This window comes from Aplysia californica, unplaced genomic scaffold, assembly GCF_000002075.1.
Source record: "Aplysia californica isolate F4 #8 unplaced genomic scaffold, AplCal3.0 scaffold00212, whole genome shotgun sequence".
In the NCBI taxonomy this organism is placed as follows: Eukaryota; Metazoa; Mollusca; class Gastropoda; order Aplysiida; family Aplysiidae; genus Aplysia; species Aplysia californica.
This window is the reverse complement of record NW_004797482.1, coordinates 842,378-863,481: the sequence shown is the minus strand read 5'-3', so window position 1 is coordinate 863,481 and position 21,104 is coordinate 842,378. Positions and strand designations below refer to the sequence as shown.

The 21,104-nt window shown below is 40.6% G+C and overlaps 1 protein-coding gene across 2 annotated transcripts; it reads right to left on the bottom strand.

Moving 5' to 3' along the window:
- Window positions 1-2,337: 2,337 nt before the first annotated feature.
- Window positions 2,338-20,479, bottom strand: LOC101846073 (tyrosyl-DNA phosphodiesterase 2). 2 transcript variants are annotated; one of them, XM_005099411.3, is made up of 8 exons: window positions 20,385-20,479; window positions 14,186-14,379; window positions 12,914-13,089; window positions 12,294-12,413; window positions 11,650-11,767; window positions 9,112-9,222; window positions 7,514-7,684; window positions 2,338-5,950 (listed from the first exon to the last, which is right to left on the bottom strand). In XM_005099411.3, the coding sequence occupies exons 2-8, from the start codon at window positions 14,357-14,359 to the stop codon at window positions 5,651-5,653; spliced, it is 1,170 nt and encodes a 389-aa protein (XP_005099468.1). In that variant the 5' UTR covers window positions 14,360-14,379; window positions 20,385-20,479; the 3' UTR covers window positions 2,338-5,650. The 2 variants fall into 2 exon arrangements, with proteins under 2 accessions (XP_005099468.1, XP_012938580.1); XM_013083126.2 differs by lacking the exon at window positions 20,385-20,479 and adding an exon at window positions 17,158-17,427.
- Window positions 20,480-21,104: the final 625 nt, after the last annotated feature.

Genomic DNA, 21,104 nt, shown 5'->3' with positions numbered 1-21,104 from the left:
TAAATGTTTTAAAAAAGTAATGAAAATAATGAAAGTAGTTTAAGTACGGTAGCTACAATTGTTAGAAGAATGAAAGTTAAAGGAAGTTTCAATTTTAAAAAAGCATTTTTTAAGGACAGTGTGAGGACAAAGGAAACATTTCCGACAAAAAATTTGTTGGATCACGATACTTTTTTCTCTGTTGCTACATGTATAATAATTACTGTTACTGTATCATTACTTTTTTAAAACATCAATTAACTCTTTCCAGAATGATTCTGATTTTTAAAAAAACAACTTTTGGCAACATCAGACTATAAGAAATTCTATACAGTGGAACTCGGATTCAACGAAAGGAGAAGGATTCCCCTTTTTTTCCCTTTTCCTTAAAATCAATTTTTTAAAACCCGGATTCAACGATTACTTAAATCAGCAAGCTTGGATTCAACGAGGTCCAGGCGTGGAACGTCGCAGATACAGACACATCACAGTCTTTTTACCCTCGAGAACTGATCATTATTACAATGATAAGCTAGTCTTGACGAAGATCTACGTAATGAATTGTGCGCTGGTCTATGGAATCTAAAGTTGCCGTCTGCTACTGCTAGGCTCTCCACAGCAACACAACTTTTTGGCGAATATTCAAGATGGCACAGGCTTGTGCATTTGAACAAATCGGTCTTTTTTTTTTGCACAGCTGATAATAAGCAGGTATTTCAGGCACCACTTGTTACCTCTCTTTATACATTACTTGCTCAGTGTCTGTAATTATCTACACAAAACCTCATGTTTGCTATTACAAACACCTAAGATTCAACGAGATTTCAGGTCAGGCCCAGCGACCTCGGTGAATCCGAGTTCCACTGTATGATAAAATTACAGTCCAACCTGCCCTAAGGACGACCTGTTCAAGACAATCACTTGTATAAACAACCACCTCCCACTTCTCCCCTTTGCATTTTTCTTACACTAGAATGAAATTGTCCAAAAGGACCACCTGTTTAAGATGTCCTCGACAATGTTTGTTGTTTCAGTTTCAAAATGTTTTACAGCGCCCGCAACTGCATAAGGTCATATGAGCGTCAAGTGGTGGATGTCAACAGAGAAGTCCTTACAGGGAATCAGACTTACTCTGTTCACCTCTCGAGCTTCAACAGCACTAAGTCTGCTTCAACTATTACTATCAAGGCACCCCGGAAATAGCAGTTCACAAGACAGTGACAACGACAAACAAACAAGAGAAGTAGAGGAAAATGACGATAGTAAGGATGAGGAAAGAAAAAGCAGCAGTTCCCCCTACATTGTTCGGGAACAGTATGAGCACGACATGGATAAATCAGCCCATTTACAATTCTACTGTGCATAACAAAGTGTTAATATCCCCCTTTGGGAATGGCCTAAAGACAACTCAACAATGGGTGGCAGGTTTTTTGGGTTTTTCTTTAGTAAGAGTTTTATGGCACTTGCAACACAATAAGGTCATATAAGAGTCAAAGATTAGATGTGATACAAGAGAGTAACAAACAAAAAAAAGGAGGGGGGAATCAGGACAACAGATGTTTGAGTTTGATAGGAAAGAAGGAGCAAACCACACCACAGCACCCACCAACCACCCATTACTGGTGTTTTTGGATAGAAAAAATCAACAAACAGGAACCACTCAACTGCATACAGCATCAAAATTTAACAAAACGCACATAGCATCATTCATTTTATTCAACTTGAAAGTAACAAATAACAGGAAACAACAATACAGAAAATAACTGCATTCAAATACAAAGTTTTACAATGCAACAAGAAGTCACAACTTGATGGACAATTGATAAAAACTTTAATGATTAAGCTGTCCCCGTCGTTTTACGCACGAAAAAATTTGAATTTATGCAAACTGAGCCCAAAAATGTTAAATTATGCAATTTTGTTAATTTTAACAAAGAATGAAAAAGGAAAATAATCAGAAATTATGCAAAAAAAGATCAAATTTTGCTAAAGTATGCGGGGTGCATAAAACCACGGGGATAGATTAAGGGAGCACCAAGATCTGTACAACAAAGTTCTGAGAAATTACCAGATTTGTTTCTGGCAACAATGGAAGTAGACTGTCCATATATATTAGACTTGTCAATATATTATACTCTAACATTCTGTTAAAGGATTAACAACCAGAGATTTCCTCAATATCCACGCCTTCCAAGTAAAATAAAAAAAAACCCCCAAAAAACAACAGCCCCCTCCTGCATTTAACAACGGAATACTGTACATGTATAAAGAATGGACGTCTCGATGGTACATCTACAGTGGAAACCTGATATAACAGGGAAGGTGGGACCAGAGAAAAAGTCCTGTTATTATCAGATCTCTGTTAAATCAGAAATGCAAGGGAAGTAAGCATTTGTGGACTAGTTCAGCTGTATTTCTTCATGGGTAGTTTCCCATGGCCTGCGCATGGCACATTACACAAGCGTGTACCTAGGCATAGGACAGGGCTCCCCTGCGTATATTACGCATTAAACCTGCAGATTACCCCCTTAAAGTTTTGGTGGTGCGTGAGCTTTACTCTTTAAAATTTCGTTTCGGGGGTTTGCATACGCTTTAAAACGTAGGTGGTGTGCGTCTGGCAAGCATCATTTTCCCAATTCTCCATCTCGAAGCCAAGTCAATGATTTGACAACACACACACACACACCCACACACACACAGCAGTCACCTTTTGTCTGTGACGGAAGCAGTCGACCTACTTATCAGCTGCACGCAGTTTCCAGCGACACCGGCTTGCTTCAAGAAGAGCTCCGCTCACATTGTTGTCGCTCGCATTCGCCGGTGTCGTGCCTTGAGTTTACCCCTGCTGTAAGATTACCCCCATAGTCTTATAGAAGGATGTGAGCAACCTCACGACAGGGGTAATAGTCAAAGTACCACACCGCTAAAGGAATGCTAAAAAAATAATAATAATAGAGCTGACTGAATCAAAGATGGCGAGCTCCACTCTTGATTCGTGGGTAAAGCGAAGAAAAGAAAGTGACACAGATCGCAGCGATTGTTCGGAATCAAAAAAAGCGAAGCCGGACGAAGAAGTTGAAGAAGCAACAAAAAGAAAATCAACTAGCCACGATGTTTTTCGTTCTGCTTGGCTGAAGGAGTTCAATTGGCTTAGCTACAATGAAGAGAAGACAATGCATTACAGCGGGTGCACTTCGGCAAACATGAAGTTGGCATAGAAAAACATGACAAAAAATAAATTTGTCCTTGGTGCGTCAAACTTGCAAAGATCAGCACCAATACGACACGAGCAGTCACAGGACCACCGTTGTGAGGGAAAGACAGAGGACCTGCGCACCGATATGAGAGCATGGGTATCCAAGGCTGTTGAAATTAGCGCAACTGCACATTTCGATCAGATCGGGACAGCGTTGGTCTTTGCTGCCAATGACCTCCCACACACGAAGTTCTCTGCTTTGATCAAGGCTCAGGTTGCAGCAAACCTGCACTCATCACTACGTGGCATTGGACAGAAGCGCGAGAGCCCAGCTGTTGCTGGATCGATAACAACAACAACAACATCAAGGCTCAGGTGTACTCTGTCTCTTTCTGTTTCGTTTGTCTGCTATACAGCAGAACATGACTATAGCGGCACCTCACCAGAACCCCACCCCCTCCCCTTTTTTTTTCGATGTAAACTCAGTTTAGTTTAAAGCCTCTACCGCACTACGACAGTTCGTCCCGGGACAGACCCGTCTGCAGTTTGAAACCTTTGGATTAGTGTGTAATGAAATGTAGGCCTATCGCACCTACTGAGACGAGACATTCTTGTCGATTTGAGTCCCGAGCAGTTGTGAATTGCTACAAAATTGGTGGGACCAAGAAGTAGCAGCAATCAACTCTGATGGAGCAGCTCAAGCCAAGGGCATCCTCGGAGTTGTCAAAACATTCCGATTCATTTCAGCCGTCTGCAAGTTAGCTGATGCTTTGGAAGCCATATGCTCATGAAGCAGGACCTTTCAGAGCGATGTTCTGGATGTTGCCAAAATGCAAGACATGCTTGCTGCTACACAGTTGACACTCAATGCTCTGCCGGACAATCCAGGCAGCCACACAGCAGACCTTCTCACTCAGCTACAGCACGGGGAATACCAAGGTATTCAGATGCAAGCAGGTGAACGAGACAAGGAGCAGCTGAAAAATTTGCGCAAGAAATAAGTCACAAATGTGAATGAAGAGATTTCCAAACGCTTTCCCAATGAAGATATGGAAGTCAGCAAAGATCTTGCCATTGTCCTTGATCCACAGAAACTCCATCTTAGAAATGAAGGACAGCCTGAGCATGGTAGAGACTCTCTGGACCGACTCATAAACAGATATGGGGGACCACCTTTCGACATGGATGTTGGAGAAGTCGGACAGTCCTACCTTCAGTCAAAGTTCTACTTGACCCACCACAGGAACAAGTCTCTTTCAGAAATGTGCAAGCAGCTGCTGCAGCATCCAGACTCTTTCCCTGCTTTCACAAAACTTGCTGGACTCTCACTCTCCATCCCCCTTACTTCTGTGCCATGTGAGCGTGGTTTTTCATCTCAGAATCGCGCTCACACAGCACTCCGCAGTTCACTGACCACAGAGGCCGTTAACAACAAACTAATAATTTGGCACGAAAGTAGGCATGAGGCATTTTCGTTTGATGAAACGGAAGCGATCCAGGAGGCTTGTGACATTTTCACGAAAGAAAAAAATCGAAAGTCTGGAAAGACAGGAAAGTGAACCCTGGGATTTCTCCGAAAAATAATAAATCAGTCTAGTTTCTTTATATTAGTCGGAATTGACCCCTTTTGATTCGTCAACTTTATTTTATTTTTGATTGGCCCTACCACCCCACCCCCCTCCAAGTGGAAATAACTCTAATTCTAGTTAATATTACTCCTTTCTTTGTTGTTGTTGTTGTTGTTACGATGAAACCTTACAGTTAATTAAAAATCATTAGCATTCAATCATAGTCACGGTCACTCTCTCTCTTTCTCTGTGTGTGTGTGGGTGTGGGTGTGTGTGAGTTAAATGTTTACATGCTTACAATAAAATTAGGAGATAATTGACTTTTGTTGATAAGTCGGTCAGCCATGAACAAAAAAAACAACTACCCTTTAAGTTTCTGAAACAAGGGTTTAAATACCCCTTAAGATAGAAAACCAAATGGTGAAGGAACCTCTTAAGCTGGCCTGAAAAGGGGAGCCCTGTTAGGACTAGATCAAAGTCTGTAGCACACAGCAGCCCTCTCTCGCTACACCCGCTGCGTGTTCCTCTCTCTCTCTCTCTCTCTTACTTTTTACACATTGTTAAGGAGCCTTTGTCCCTGCTATAACGGATTGGGCTCCGATAAGGCCCTGTTATTGCAGATAACTTTTAACAGAGACAAAGAGTAGGAAAAAACAGGGATTTAAAAAATCCCTGTTATTACCAGATCCCTGATATTACCGGGCCTGTTGTATATGGTTTCCACTGTATTTACATTTGAACAGTTCCTCGCATTAGTGTTCAGTCAGTTCTAACACAGAGGATTAATTAATTAAAAGAAACTTTAGCAATGTAACCATTGTACATCACTTTACTCTCATGAATCAAAATAGATCAAGGTGACTTTAACAAGAACTCTTCTTTGTTCTCCCAGCTACTGAATTTCCCATCATGCCTTTGCTGTACCCTGGATGTTGAAGTGAGCAAGGATCCCCCAATGATCGCTCGGATATCTGCGACACGAAGCCAACCTCTGAATGCCCACCAGTTCAAAATAGACAGGTTTCAGGCTGACGGGTTTACTGTGCCGTGCGTAAAGACGGTCGAACCGACATCTGGGCTGAAATTTCCCCCCTAGCTGCTTGTTGTCATTTCTCATCAAATCCCACGTGTGTTTGGCTTCCGGCCGCTTCCCCGTGCACTCCCACAAGTCGTAGACGCCGAGAGGTTTCGCGCTGTCTCCTGCAAGCTGTGCACGGTTTGGGAACAGGGAGAAAAATGAAAAAAATAATGAAACCATAACTTAATGCATGACTTCACATTATATCTTTACTTGATAGAAATTTGACAAAGTGCATGCATTAATGTTGATGTCTTGGACACATTTTTCTGGCAAAAAGTGAGGAAATCAGAACCATTTTATAAGACAAACTAGGTAAAAAAAGTGACCCTTTCTTGTCTTTTCAATTCAGTCACATTCTGAGCCGATAAAAAAGAAACAAATAAAATTACTCATGTGATAACCTCAACACTTAATGAGCTCTTACTCAACAGACAACATCGAAGAATCGACCAAAAAAGAAACTTTTAAAGTTTTAGTTTAGTTCTGGTAAAAATTCTACAGCATTCACAACCCAATTATGTCAAACGAGTGCCAAAGATTAGACGTATTTCTAGAGATTAACATATAAAGAAAAGAAAGAAGAGAGATAAGAATTCCAACGTTTGGTAGGAAAGAGGGAGCAAATCACCTCAGAGTATCCACCAACCATTCACGAATATTTTAAGAAGCTATCCAGAATTCAATATAATGATTAACCTTCAACACTAATGATAAAATGTTAAAAATGTCACTTTATCAGCCCCCCCCCCCCCCACCCCCAATTGTTCTACTTTTCCAGCCCAAGAGGATATTATTACTTCCACCATTAGTCAGAGAGATACTACTTCACTACAAACTTCCCATAACTGTTATGCATCCCACACGCACACAAAGTGTGGAAGTGTGGCAGAATCTAGAGGGCATTCGTGTGTGTGTGTGTGTGTGTGTGTGTGTTTATGTGTGTGTGTGTGTGTGTGTGTGTGAGTGTTGTTGCATCTGTGTGCAATGTATGTGTGTGTCTGTACGTGCATGTGTGAGCAAGTGTTTGTGTGTGAGCATATTTATGTGCGAGGCTGGGTGCACATGAGTGTGCTCGTGTGTGTGGATCTGTGAGTGTCAGTGCCCAGTTTAAGTGCTTTTTTACATTCCTAGTAGTATTTATTCATATTCACTTCACACACAATAGAAAGACTTGAGGGAAGCTGGTCTCTCAATAGCTATGACACCGCTTGCAATGACATCTATTCTCCAACAAAGTTGGTGGCGTCGGTGGCCTAGTGGTTAGGCTACCGGACCCGTAATTGTGAGGTTGCGGGTTCGGGGGTTCGAGCCTCGGGCCCGACGTTGTGTCCTTGGGAAAGGCACTTTACGCTAATTTTCCTCCCTTCACCCAGGTGGGAATGGGTACCCGGCCACAGACAGCGAAAGATCTTGTCAGTATGTTAGTGTTTTAGCGCCTATAAATGGTCGCTTGCACTGTATGCTTCCCCGGAAGTTGAAATTGTTTCAGAATGCTCTCAGGCCTGCCAGGGGTAATAGTATAGTTTGTGAAGCGCATAGAGCTTGCTGTTGAGCGGGGATTTGCGTTATACAAAAGCTATCTATTATTTTTAACCATTCACTTTACAAAAAGCTGTTCCCACAGCAGCTGTGTCCACCCCCCCCCCCCCCAGCACCCGATATTTGCACCGCAAGCCCAGAAACACTGACCTCTTTCTCTCTCAAGTTCAAGTCCCCTCCAAAGACGACAGTGCAGTCTTGAGGAAGGGACACAACTCTGCCAAACGCCATCTTCAGCTGCTTCTTCCTCTCCGCGCTGTATTCCGCCGTGCTTTCCAAGTGACTAGTGAGGAGAACCATGGGCACGTTCTTCACATCCGCCTGGTTTAGGGAAAATTTAGGAAGAGTAAGTTTTAAAAAATTTATTAATTATTTTTAAAAATAAGATTTCGACGGCACTGGCAACATTATAAGGTCATATTAGTGCCAAAGATTAGATATGTTGCAAGAGAGTAGCAAATATAAAAAAGGAGGAGAGATCAGGACGAAAGAGGCTTGATAGGAAAGAAGAAACAAACCACACTAGAGCACCCACCAACCACACAGAGTTTGAGTAAAGAAAAGCGAATTGACACATTTTAAAAAGTTTTAGTACGGCACTTGCAACATAATAAGGCTTTTTATGATACTTGCAACACAATAAGGTTATAGTTGTATATAAGTGTCGAAGATGAGGGGTGTTACAACTTAGACCATTTTAGAGGCAGGCTTCCGCCTCTGTCTATCAGAGCCAACAAGGGCTGAGAGGAACATATCTGCTGAGCAGAAAGACCAAGCGAGATACTCAATAAATATCCTCCCCACTCAGGAATTGAACTCGGGCCTCCTGCGTGTGACAGCGCAGCGCCTAACTGCTACACCACAGACAATGGTGACTGTACTTTGAAAGTACAGTTGAAACTCTTTTTTAGTTTTACTAAAAGTTTTATGGCACAATAAGGTCATATATAAGTGCCGAAGATTAGAAGTGTTACAAGAGAGCAACAAACACAAAAAAGGAGGAGAGATGAGATGAGGACGATAGATGTTTGATAAGAAAGAAGGAGCAAATCACACCAAAGCACCCGCCAACCACACACAAATGACCGTATTTGACAGGTTTTACACGTTGTATTTATAATGCAAAAAATACTCAAGGGAGGAAAAGGGAAGAGGCCGTTTGTACAGGCGATTGTCTTATATAGGTGGCCGTTTGTACAGGCGATTGTCTTATATAGGTGGCCGTTTGTACAGGCGATTGTCTTATATAGGTGGCCGTTTGTACAGGCGATTGTCTTATATAGGTGGCCGTTTGTACAGGTGATTGTCTTATATAGGTGGCCGTTTGTACAGGTGATTGTCTTATATAGGTGGCCGTTTGTACAGGCGATTGTCTTATATAGGTGGCCGATAGAGCAGGCTCAACTGTATGTTGTAGAGTTTGATGCAGCACATTGTTCACTGGTCCTTGTATTATTTCTCTTCTTAAAAGAGCAACAGATTTTTTAATGAATTAAACAGTTTGTTCTACAATAATCTCCTACTTGAAATAAAAAAACGTTTTGTTTCTCCTGAATACATCGTATTTTGTATTTTGACAAACAACAATGCTGAATAATGGTGACGAGCAAACACACACACACACACACACACACACACACACACACACACACACACACACACACACACACACACATACGGGCACATGCATTGTAACCTAAACGGGCCACAAAATAGTAAAAAACACAACAAATTTGAACAAAATTCACCTTAACTTCCAGCAAATTGCGAGTCATGAGACTGCCAGGGAAGTCGGCGATGTTCACATAATGTACATTTGTACAGTCCTTCCTCAGCAACACTGCTGTGAAGTATGCATTCTGTGGGAGAAAAAGTAAGTTTTAGTTTTAGTGGAGGTTTTACGGCGCTCGCAACTGCATAAGGTCATATGAGCGCCAGAAGATTAGAGGTGTTACAAGAGAGTAACAAACATAAAAAAGACGAAGCTGAGATCAGGACGAAAGATGTTTCATAGAAAAGAAGAAGCAAACCACATCAGAGCACCCGCCAACAACCCACAGAGAAAGTGAGAATAATGATGAAGATCATTTCTATAGCGCCCACTCCCGTGCGAACACAGCTCTAGCCGCTTTACATAAATGCATGTACGAACAATATTCACACGCACACACACACATGCACAAACACACACACACACTCACGCACACATTACAAGCACACATGAGCACACACATGTATGCCAAACGAGCACACACACACACACACACACAATCTACTTGCTTATCACAAGCGCATGCTTACACATCGTTATGAAATAGGATACAAATACATAATAATAAAAATATATACACAATGCAATTCGCAAAGTACATAAATGGATACATAATCATTTACATAACATTGTACTGAACATGAATCTACCCAAACAAAAATGATGTTATTAAAAGTGTCTTTTAAAAAAAGTACACTTTTCAACAGGGTTCATATTTACATACACTGTAACTAATGATTCATCATCATCAGAATCGCCTTTCTCACCCTGCACAAGGGCATAGGCCATGGACAAACACTTTCCAGCTTTCTCTATCCTGGGATAGCCTCTTGAATGTTCCTTCCTGCTGATACAGAAGCTCCTCCATCTCCCAAGACCGAAAAATAAAAAGCTGTGTTTGTGCGTGTTTCTGTAACTGACTGTTTTTACTGGGTCGGGTAGTTGGCCCTCCGCAAAACGGCACTTTTCGGACGACCAGACCTATGCACTTTTAGTCACCTTTTACGATATGCAGTATCACGGCAGGTGTACTCTTGGCTCCCCTATAGTAAAACTATGGGACCCCCCACCTGCAAGGGCGAACTGATGACTACTGAATGGGATTGTTTTCGTTATGTAGATTACCCACTGACATTTATAAGTTGCTGCTCTTCTCTGTCCAGTGGTGTTGTATTTTCTTTGCTCCTCATCATTTTCTTCCTTTTTCTAGGATCTTAGTCTCATGGATATTGACTAGACATCATTTAAGACACATGGGCAGAGCATGCTTTTTTTTTGGGGGGGGGGGGGTTATTAAGTGTTTTACGGCGCTTGCAATTGCATAAGGTCAGTTGAGCGCGCTGGACACATCAAACATTTTCAAGTGGTAGGAAATTTTGAATTTTGCCTGGGTGGCAGCCGAAGCCTACTCTTATCGACTTTAGACCACCAAGGGATCCGTAACATGAGGCACCGTGGTGAAACCAGGTGCTCTTCAAAATAATGAAAGTCAAGAAACTGGCATTTTTTGGAAGGTTTGGGAATTTCTATCGAATTTAGTTTTTTGGCTCAACACCTTTCGTGCCTCTTAAACAACAAATTTCTGTGTAGAATATACCAAAAAATGTTGATTAAAGGCATAAAAGATATAAATTTGTTGTTTTCACAGACTCTCAAGCTAAGGAAATAACTCAACTGTGGCGGCAATTTTCTCGCTAATTTTACCTCTGAAACCAGCCAACCCCCACCTCCTTCAATCACCAATATCTTGACTTGTATCCAGGATATAAGGATATTTTTTGTCATCAAAAGTAAAGCAAATGGACAGGCTTTAAGAGGATACCAATAACTCCACATGCCCCAAAATTGACGAGCGACTAATTCCAGCACGTCGTGACACTATTTAAGCTATACACTGGGTCACATAGGTGACATTCGCCCAGTTGGATGTAGTTCACATTTGCTTTTTTCTGCTTTCTTGTCTGTTTGTTCTGTTTGTCTTTGGATTTTGTCGAAGGTAAGACTACAGCCGAGCATGTCTTCCAAATGCCTGTTATAAAACAACTTTGTTACATTATAACAGATCAGACTTTGGAAATTATTCCATAATTGCTATCGCCAGAATCCAGTTATAGCCTTCTTGCTATAGCTAGAATTCTGTTGTAGCCTTCTCGCTATAGCTAGAATTCTGTTATTGCCTTCTCGCTATAGCTAGAATTCTGTTATTGCCTTCTCGCTATAGCTAGAATTCTGTTATAGCCTTCTTGCTAGCTAGAATTCTGTTCAAACCTTGACTGTTACAACATATGCAATAGGTAAGTACCTTTTCTAAAAGTTCAGCTTTTCAGCTCCCCCCCCCCCAACCTCGGAAAAAAAAAGCACAATATCTGTAAACATCACAAAATTATGACAAATCACACAAGCTCAAAACATAAGACATAACACAGCCTGGTCAAGATTACATGCAAATAATACTGTTTGAGCTTGCCTGATAGATAAAAAAATCATGGTACAATAAACAGACACCAAGACTCACCGGCATTATTACATCACCCTCCACTCCCACAAAGACCTGATAGTTGGAACATCTATTGCGGATAATACTCAGGCTTCTCTCAACAACTTCTTGCAGAAATATAACTTCAGCATTTTCCCTGGTGAAAAGAGAGTATTATAAAAGAATTGAAAGATCCCTATCAAGTAACTATTAAAGGCAAAGGAGAGATAACTAAACAACATTATGCTTTTCATTGTTGGCATGTGCATTCAACTGAGATACACTCTGGTTTAAAAAACAAAACAAATTAAGGAAATACAGATAGTAGAAAAAAAAGGAACTTGCACAAATGAGAGGTGACATTACTAAATCTTCCTTTTACAATTGCCAACCCAGAATGCTACTGTGTGTCAAAGCGGGTAACTTTGAAACATTAACATTATCATCAGGCCAACAAAGTACTGAAAAAAGTGGCACTGATATGGTCTACATTTTTTTGCTTTGCTGAAAATACAATGTACCCATTCAAAAATAAGACTAATACAAGACTCATAAAGAACTTTCTCCTTTGGGCAAGAAACAAAACAAAACGATAAGATAAAAATTAAATATCACAAAAGTACAAAAATGCAGTTAAGAAAGAAGGGACGGCTCGCTTCTCCTGTGGCAATGCCTGTACTCACTGAGTCAACACACTGCATGCACCTTCTGTTCTGGACTGCAAATTATCAGGGTCAAGTCCATCAATGTTCCATGACAAAACTTTGATGGTGTTCTCATGTTTAGGCTGTAGGACTGGTGGGCTGCAAATAATAAAGTTGGAGCTTTAATTACAGTTCAGACATTGTAATAAAAACTGTCACTTCATAAGAATCAGGTGAGAATAGTCCCTACAAGCAGGTGTAGACTTTTTTTAGTACAGGTTTTACGGCGCTCGCAACTGCATAAGGTCATATGAGCGCCAAGGAGTGGATGTCAACATAGAAGTCCAAACAGGGAATCAGACATTCTCTGCTCACCTCTCTTGCCTCAACAGCACAAAGTCTGTTTTGACTATCAAGGCACCCCGGAAATCGCAGTTCACAAGAGAGTAACAAACATGCAAAAGAAGTAGAGGAAAAATGAAGATAGTTAATAGTAAGGACGAGGAGAAAGAAAAAACAAAAGCAGGTGTAGACTTTAGACAATGAACAGGGGCAAAGAGTACTTTATACTTTAATAATATTTTAAACTATGACCCCCCCCCCCCCCCCCAGTATATTGAGACCCATGAACAGGGTCCGGTACGAGAGATCACACTTACGCTAAAGTGAGACATTTTTCCGTACTGCTACTCGACCCAGCCTTTGCCTGGTCCGCAGAATCACTTTTTGACTTTGGTCGTGATACCGAATTTTTCGACGCCTCAGAGGTAGTTGAAGACATGGGTTTCGGTAATTGTCCTCCATCTGCTTCGGGGAAGAAATCACTCACTGCAGCCTGCATACACAAAGTCAATCAAAATGAAGACTTAAAGATCTTCAATTAAAATATTTTCTTTTTAAATTGCCAAGTATATATGTAATGTAATAAAAAATAATAATAATAATAATAATAATAGATGACATTTATATATAGAGCGCTCTATCCCATAAGAGTATAGCTATGAACTTTGTGAAATAAAACATGATCCCCACCCCTCTGTTTGCTCCAAAACACATTTTTGGGGGTGAGAGAGTGGTAGAGGAAAGATTTCAACACAAGATTATAAACACAGAGAAACCTGATCTGTCGGACACAATGTTCTCACTCAATTGTTGCTAGCAGGCTGCAAGTCAAGACCATTCCCCATACAAACAAGGACAGTAGAAACATTTGAGGTATTTCTTTTGTTGTAATTAAAAGCATTTTGTGAGAAAACACATATATAGAAACAGCCCTCATTATGAAGTAAAAGGTAGCTTAAGAAACAAGAATGATTTTTAAATATTGAGGAAAGAGTTTTAAGTAGAAGAAAGTAGTAGAAGACCTTCCTGACGAAAAGTAAGTTTAACATTATTAGATCTGCAGTGCATTTTCTAAAGATTTAGTTTTTAATCAAATCCGAAAAATAAATACAATAATCTTTGCACCTGTTATAGATGAACAGGGGTAATGCAAGGTGTAGACAGAAGGAAAAACTAAAACACAACTGACTTTTGCACCTCAAACACACAAATGTAGTCAAGCTTGCCTGTATTTTAGATTAAAGATAAAACATTTGATAAAAATTGCCAAACTGCCAGAAAAAGGCGTTTCTTCAATTTCATTATTTTGATGACCGCCTGATTTCACCATGTTACCTCACATAAAAGGTTGCGAAGCACTGTTATATTATAATTAGACTAATGATGCTTATCTGTCCCCGTGGTTTTATGCACCCCGCATAATTTAGAAAAAATTTGATCATTTTTTGCATAATTTCTGATTATTTCCTTTTTTCATTCTTTGTGAAAATTAACAGAATCGTATAATTTCACATTTTTGGGCTCAGTTTGCATAATTTCAGAATTTTTCTTGCATAAAACAACAGGGACAGACAGACTTAGGCCAGAACCTCAAGATTCCACTTTCTGTTCTGTAAATAATACATGGCCAATGCTGAGTCAGCACCGGTGACTTCACAAAATGATTGACATCTCTGTTCACATTCCTCTCGGGACGGTAAATTGGCATCCTCCTCCTCCTCGTCTGAATCGGACAGAGATATTGCCGATGCCTCAGAAGCCATAGTCTTTTCTTTTATTTTGTCTGAAGAAAAAAGAATTAAATCATGAAATTGAAACACATGAAACAATTTGAAAATATCAATGTCTCATAATTACACATTGGTTTCTTTTATTTGGAATTTACGTTTTTTTTAAAAGCCACTGCTTTCAGCTGGACCTTAAAAAGAGTCAAAGTACTGAAAATTATGATATTGAAACAGAAAAATGTATGTCTTTACACATCTTAAAAAAGTAGACCTTTTACTAGTAAATCCTGTTATTGTAGTTCATGAGACATCTAATATTCTAATGTGTGCCACTGTGGTGAAATCAGGTGTTCGTCAAAGTACAAAAATAGACGAAAATTATGTTTTCCTAATCATTGGACAATGAGCAGTTTTTATTTTTTCTGAATTCTATTTTTGGCTCACCATCTTTGATGTCCATTCAAAAACATATTTCTCATTATACGTTGCAGAAAATGTTAATTTGAAAGTCACCAAACTTTGTCAGCCATTTTCATGCTAATTTCACCTCTGACAACCAGCGATTCCCACCTCCTTCAATCACATTGATATCTTAAGCCTTCACGATGGGTATTTTTAATATCCGAAGCAAGACAAATGAATGAGCTATATATTTAAAATCAGATGATATCAAGAACTCCATTCGCCATGATGTACCGAAAATTTGCCGAAAACTTGATCTCACCTAGTCCTAACACTTGTGGCGTGGATCTGTCATAGATAACTGACAAAGAAGACAATGTGGGTTCTGCTATATATTTCTTTGACCTCATATAGTTTTACCAATATATATAATATATCAAAACTTTTTCAAAATAAAAACATGGGGGGCTCTCAAGGCCAAAAGGTAAGTTCTTAAGGAATACGCCTCTCATTCAATAGATCCCGGGTTCGAATCAGGATATCGACGGAAATTTTTTTTCTCTAAATTGTCTCCTTTCACCTCCTTTCCTGCACTATAGCAATGTTCTATAGTCTGTTTTTGCCTCCACTTTCGGCCCCCACCCCCTCACCTCCTTTTCCCCCGCCTCTCGGCTCCTGACTCTTTCTGCAGTTTTTGTACTGCTACTCCCTGCCTGGCTCCTTCTTACTGCTGTCTTTCAGGGACACCCCTGATCTTATGGTAGGTAAGATGTACACCTAGCCTTCTCGGACAAGGCTAAGGGCGAAAAATCTCGGAGGCCCCGTGTACAAGTTGTGTGTACCTTTAAGATCCCTTGGTAGTCCAAAATCGATATGAGTAGGCTTCCGCCGCCACCCCGGCAAAATTCAAAGTTTCCTACCCCCGCGCTCATATGACCTTACGCAGTTGTGAGCGTCGCAAAACATTTACACTACACAAAAAAATAATTTTAAAAAAAATCTAGATCTAGTTTCATTTATCAAGCACCAACATTATAAAATAGTCACAGTGATACCCGTCAATTCATTAGGCTATATTATACATTTTTCTCTAAGCCTAGCCTACTATATATATATAACCCATCAGCAACAAGCCTTATTAGTAATTTTATCCTACTGTATGGGAGTACGTTTTGAACAAACAAAACAATGACTCTTAGCCTCCTAATAAATAGTAAGCTACAGAAAACAAAACTATGATAATAAAGTAGCCGTCCAGTGCAGTGAATGAAGTGGAGCGGTCAAATCTTTATGGAGTGGGGAATCGGTTCTTTTCTAAACAAACTGATCGCCAACTTGACGCCTCATTATTTTTTAGAGGCGACGAGTCAAGCAATCGTTTTGTGCCACGATAGCTGCTTCGCGCCCTTAATCTGGCCAGCAAACCAAACCGAACGTGCCGATGACCACTGGGTATTACCACTCACTCAACTCTATGTCTACACTCGACTCTACACTGAACATTATCTGTCCCTGTGGTTTTATGCACTCCGCATAATTTATCAAAATTTGATCATTTTGAGCATAATATAATTTCTGATTATTTTCTTTTATCATTCTTTGTTAAAATTAATAGAATCGCGTAATTTCACATTTTTGGGCTCAGTTTGCATAATTTCAGATTTTTTTGTGTGCATAAAACCACAGGGCTCCAGCCTTATGTCTGACCATATCATACTCTCGTTAAAACTGTGTATTGCCCAAATTAAAAAATCCGGTAGGAGTTCCGCCGAGGGCCAGCCGACCAATAACTCACACAAGAAGGGATATTTTTAGGCGGGCAGATCTATACCCTTTAAACGCTATACCCTAACCCTAACTCGTGTATAGATCTAGATCTACGAGGGGGGCATATTATGCCGCATATACACCAAAAGTTTTTTACCTGACCATGAAGGAATAAAGGGAGAAAGCTGAAATTTAAGGTGAAAGCCAACAACCATCTTCCTTGAATGCGTGTAAATTTTGGGGAATTTACGACAATTTTAACACCAGCGCACAGTAAGTGAATGGGGGTATGTTGTTCTCCAGTTTCAATATAAAAATGGAAAAAATTGAGCACAGGCACAGGGCAGTAATGAAGTTTTTGTTCTTGCAAGGCAAGCAGCTACAGGATATTTTTACGGAGATGCATGCCGTATGGAACTGTTTGTCCAATCTATGCTGTGATAAAACTTTGGTATAAAAAAATTCAAATGCAGATTCATGGAAATTGAAGATGACCACTGTGATGGTCGCCCAGTGACAGCAACAACAGTACTAAATGTTTTGAAAATCAAGAAACTTGCACATTGTCTGATAGGCAGGTGACAGTCGAACGTTTGAGAAAAGAAACTAGGCTTAACATTTGATCAGTTGAACGAATCTTAAATGAACATAAAAAAAAATATGACCAAGGTTTCTGTGAGATGAGTCCCACGTTCGTTGACTCCTCCTCAAAAGTGCAACGTGTGGATTGTTGTCAAGAATTGCTCGACCTGTGTGAAAAGGATGAAATTTAATTTTTTGAAAGACCTGTAATGATGGATGGGACATGGGACCACCACTACAATCCTGAGTCAAAATGCACATCAATGCAGTAGAAATCGCCCTCGTCTCCAACATCAAAAGAAGGCAAAGGTGCAGCCATCAAGTGAAAAAGTGATAGTATCAATTTTTTTGGACCAAGACCAAAAAGAAGGCATGATTAAGACAGACTATCTTGAAAATGGACATAAGATCGCTGGAGACCGTTATTCTAACCAGCTAAAAAAAATTATGAGAAGCTATAGATCAAAGAAAAAAGCAAAGGAAAGATCCGAAAAGGCATTTTGCTGCTTCATGACAACGAGCCAGCACACACTTCAAAAAAAGAAAAAGCTGCAGAAACTGCGAAAGAAAGTGATAATCAAATTTAGCCATACATCCACCCTATTCTCCAGATTCAGCTCAATCCGACTTTTTAAATTGGCCGGCTCTATTTCTCCGAACGCCCAGGAAAATAAACTTGAACTCTATTTCCCAGAACGGTTTCCGTTCTCCAGATTTTTTGGTTATTTGCAAATGGAGTGGCCTGTGTGTGCGTGTGTATGTGTGTGTGTGAGTATACGTGTGTGGGTGACTGAGTGAGTGTGCGAGTGTGTGTGAGAGAGAGAGTGTGTACGAGAGAGAGAGTGTGTACGAGAGAGTCAGAGTGAGAGAGTGTGTGCGTGTGGGTGTGTGTGTGTGAGTGTGTGTGTGAGTGAGTGCGTGTGAGTGAGTGAGTGTGTGAGTGTGTGGGGGTATAAGGTGTGAACGGGGCGCAGGGTGGGGGGGGGGTCGTGGAGGGATGGATATTTTTTTGTTTACATGAAGGATTTTAGTTTAAATTGCTGGGTGCATGACTATGCAAAATAGAGGTTACTGCCAAGGTCGATCAGTCTTGTTTTCTCTCAGTACCTTTTGAAGGCATTTACAAATCAAGTATAATCCGGGAACGTTGCCCCAACCACAATTGAATTTTACTGAATATTCAATTTAAAAATCTCTAGATCTAGATCTAGCTCTAGAAATTGAATTTGATGCAAAAAATGCTTCCTCCCACTCCTCACAGAATGGCAGGATGACGCCTAAATCTCGCAAATAACCACAAAATCTCGAGTTCAACTTTATTTTCCCGAGCTGTCGGAGAAATAGTCACTTGGTAATAGTTCATTATCAACCACATGCGAAGCTACCAAAGGCCTAGGTGATTTTAGCGGCCTGCGAGAGGTGAGGGGGGAGTCCTCGACTCATTCCCACACCGGGGTGGGAGCTATTCTCACCCACTAGGGGTGGGGGGGGAAGTCTTCCGGTGAGAATAGCGAGATATGGGTGTCTAGAATCTAGACCTAAAATCTAGAACAGAGGTGGCTATCCTCACCCGGGGTGAGAATAAAAATACGATCGACCTCTCACCCCGAGTGAGACTTGCCAGCGTTGGCTATTCTCACCCGGTGTGAAACAAGACCTGTTTTTCCTTATTCGGAATACTAACTGTCTATCGGTGTGGATGATCAAATTGACAAAATCAAAGAAAAAAATTACGTTAGAGCACAAAAGTCAACTATTTTGATCGTCTGCAAAGATGCTATGGCTATTTCCCTTTTCGAATCACTTTTCGGATCAAGCCAAACTACGAGGGTCGCCATTTTGTTGCCCGGAAGTTCTCACGCTACTCCTCTCTCTCTGCGCTCTCTCTCACTGTCCACAAACAAAATTGCACGCTTTCGACACAAAAGCACTGGAATGTTTGTTCACGGCACAGAGTTCTAAACTTCTGTTGGATCTATCACAGTCACAGTGTAGAATTCTGTGTTTCACGGTGAACGCTAGGCCTACACTGGTTGGCCTAGGAGGCTATCACAGTGAAGACCACCTCTATTCTCACCCCGGGTAAGAATAGTGCAGGCGAGTCTTTTGGCTATTCTCACCCACTGCGCGTTCACCGTTATAGCCTACTACTAGATCTAGGCCAACCAATTTTGCTGTCACCCTAAACCACAGAATTCTACACTGTGTAAACAGAAAAATTGTAGAATTCTGTGCTATGAACAAATGTTCCATTACTGCTGTTAGCCTTTACTAAAAGTACTAAAAGCATACAATTTTGTCTGTGGGCAGTGGAGAGAGAGAGAAAGAGAGAGAGAGAGGGGTAGCACGAGAACTTCCGGGCAAAACAAAATGGCGACCCGCGTAGTTCGGCTCGATTCGAAAAGTTAAATAGCCATAGCATCTTTGTAGACGACCAAATTAATTTACTTTGTGTTTTAACTTCATTTTTTAACTTTGTTTTATGGTAAATTTGATCGTCAACACCGATAGTTATAGTAGACTGTCTAAGACAGTATTCAGAAAGAGATAGAGAGAGAGAAGAGGGGAGGAGTAGATCTTGCGAGAACATACGGGCAAAACAAAATGGCGACCCCCGTAGTTCGGCTCGATTCAAAAAGTGAAATAGCCATAGCATATCTTTGTAGTCGATACAATTAGCTTACTTTTGACGTAATTATCTTTTCTTTGCCTTCATCCATTTGATCATCCACATCGATAGAAAGTATTCCGAAATTAGGAAAAACAGGTCTTGTTTCACACCGGGTGAAAATAGCCTACAGTGGCAAGTCTCACCCAGGGTGAGAGGTCGATCGTATTTCTATTCTCACCCCGGCCCCGGGTGAGAATAGCACAGGGAACGCCCACCGGCTAACTTGCTCACTTGTCACACAGCAAGTGCTGTCCCTCTGCGGAACTCCCCACTGAAAGATATAGGAAATCTAGATCTTGATCTAGATCTAGATCTAGATCTAGATAACTAGATCTAGATCTATATAATCTAGATCTAGAGTCTAGATTCTAAGGGTGTTACATTATTCCGAGTCAGCTCTCATTTGAATTTGCCTCTCTGCTGGCCGTGTCACTTTTCTGCAGAACTGCATAGGCCTAGATCTAGATCTAGACTCTAGATTTCTAGATTTAGATCTATAACACTTGACTTTAAAAAAATATGACCCTAGAAGTAAAAAGCATCCGATCTACCAGAGCTGCTGTAACTCGGGTGAACTCTTGTAAAAAGAAAAAGAAACTACTTCTAGAACGTGTAGCCTTGTCTAGACATTGTCCAAACCTTTGCTCGTTTCCAGTTTCGCGTACTGTTTGACTGTTTGTTTACAAAATAAATCTCTTGCCGCTTCCTGTGCGGGAGTGCGGGAAAGTGCGTATAAATTGTGGACCGAACCGAATACATCTTCTTAGGTCCAGTGAAACAATTAATTTTGGTTTCTTTGGTGAGCTCGCCTACTCTGCCCACTGCGCGCCCACACTTATACCCAAGACAGAAGAATAACATTATAATACTAGGCCCTATTCATAACCTCTTTGAGTATCCTTTTTCAACCTAGATAAACAACAACACAAGTACCGTATTAGTAGAATTACTTTCCCCGGCTTAAAAATACGTAGAAATATTAATAAAAACTGTTTTTCGTTTCCAAAAACAGACAAACTACAAGTAGGCCTACGCAATCTAGATGAAAAGAGCATCAAAATAAATATTAGGGCCTACATATAGACCTACCAGTAACTTTTGCAGTCCCTGTACAACTACAATATTTCCGTGAAATTCAAATGATCTGCAAGGACAGTTCGCCCTCAATTTCAAATTCCAAACGGCTGCATTAATGTTGATCAATGTGGGTTACCGCTCTGGAAAAAAATGACAACTTTATAGACAGACCTCTATCTTTTAAATTATATTTATAGGCAGAAAGAGAGCGAGATAAAGTAAGAAACAGAGAGAGGGGAGGGGGAGACAGACAGGCAGAGACAGAGAGAGAGACACAGAGAG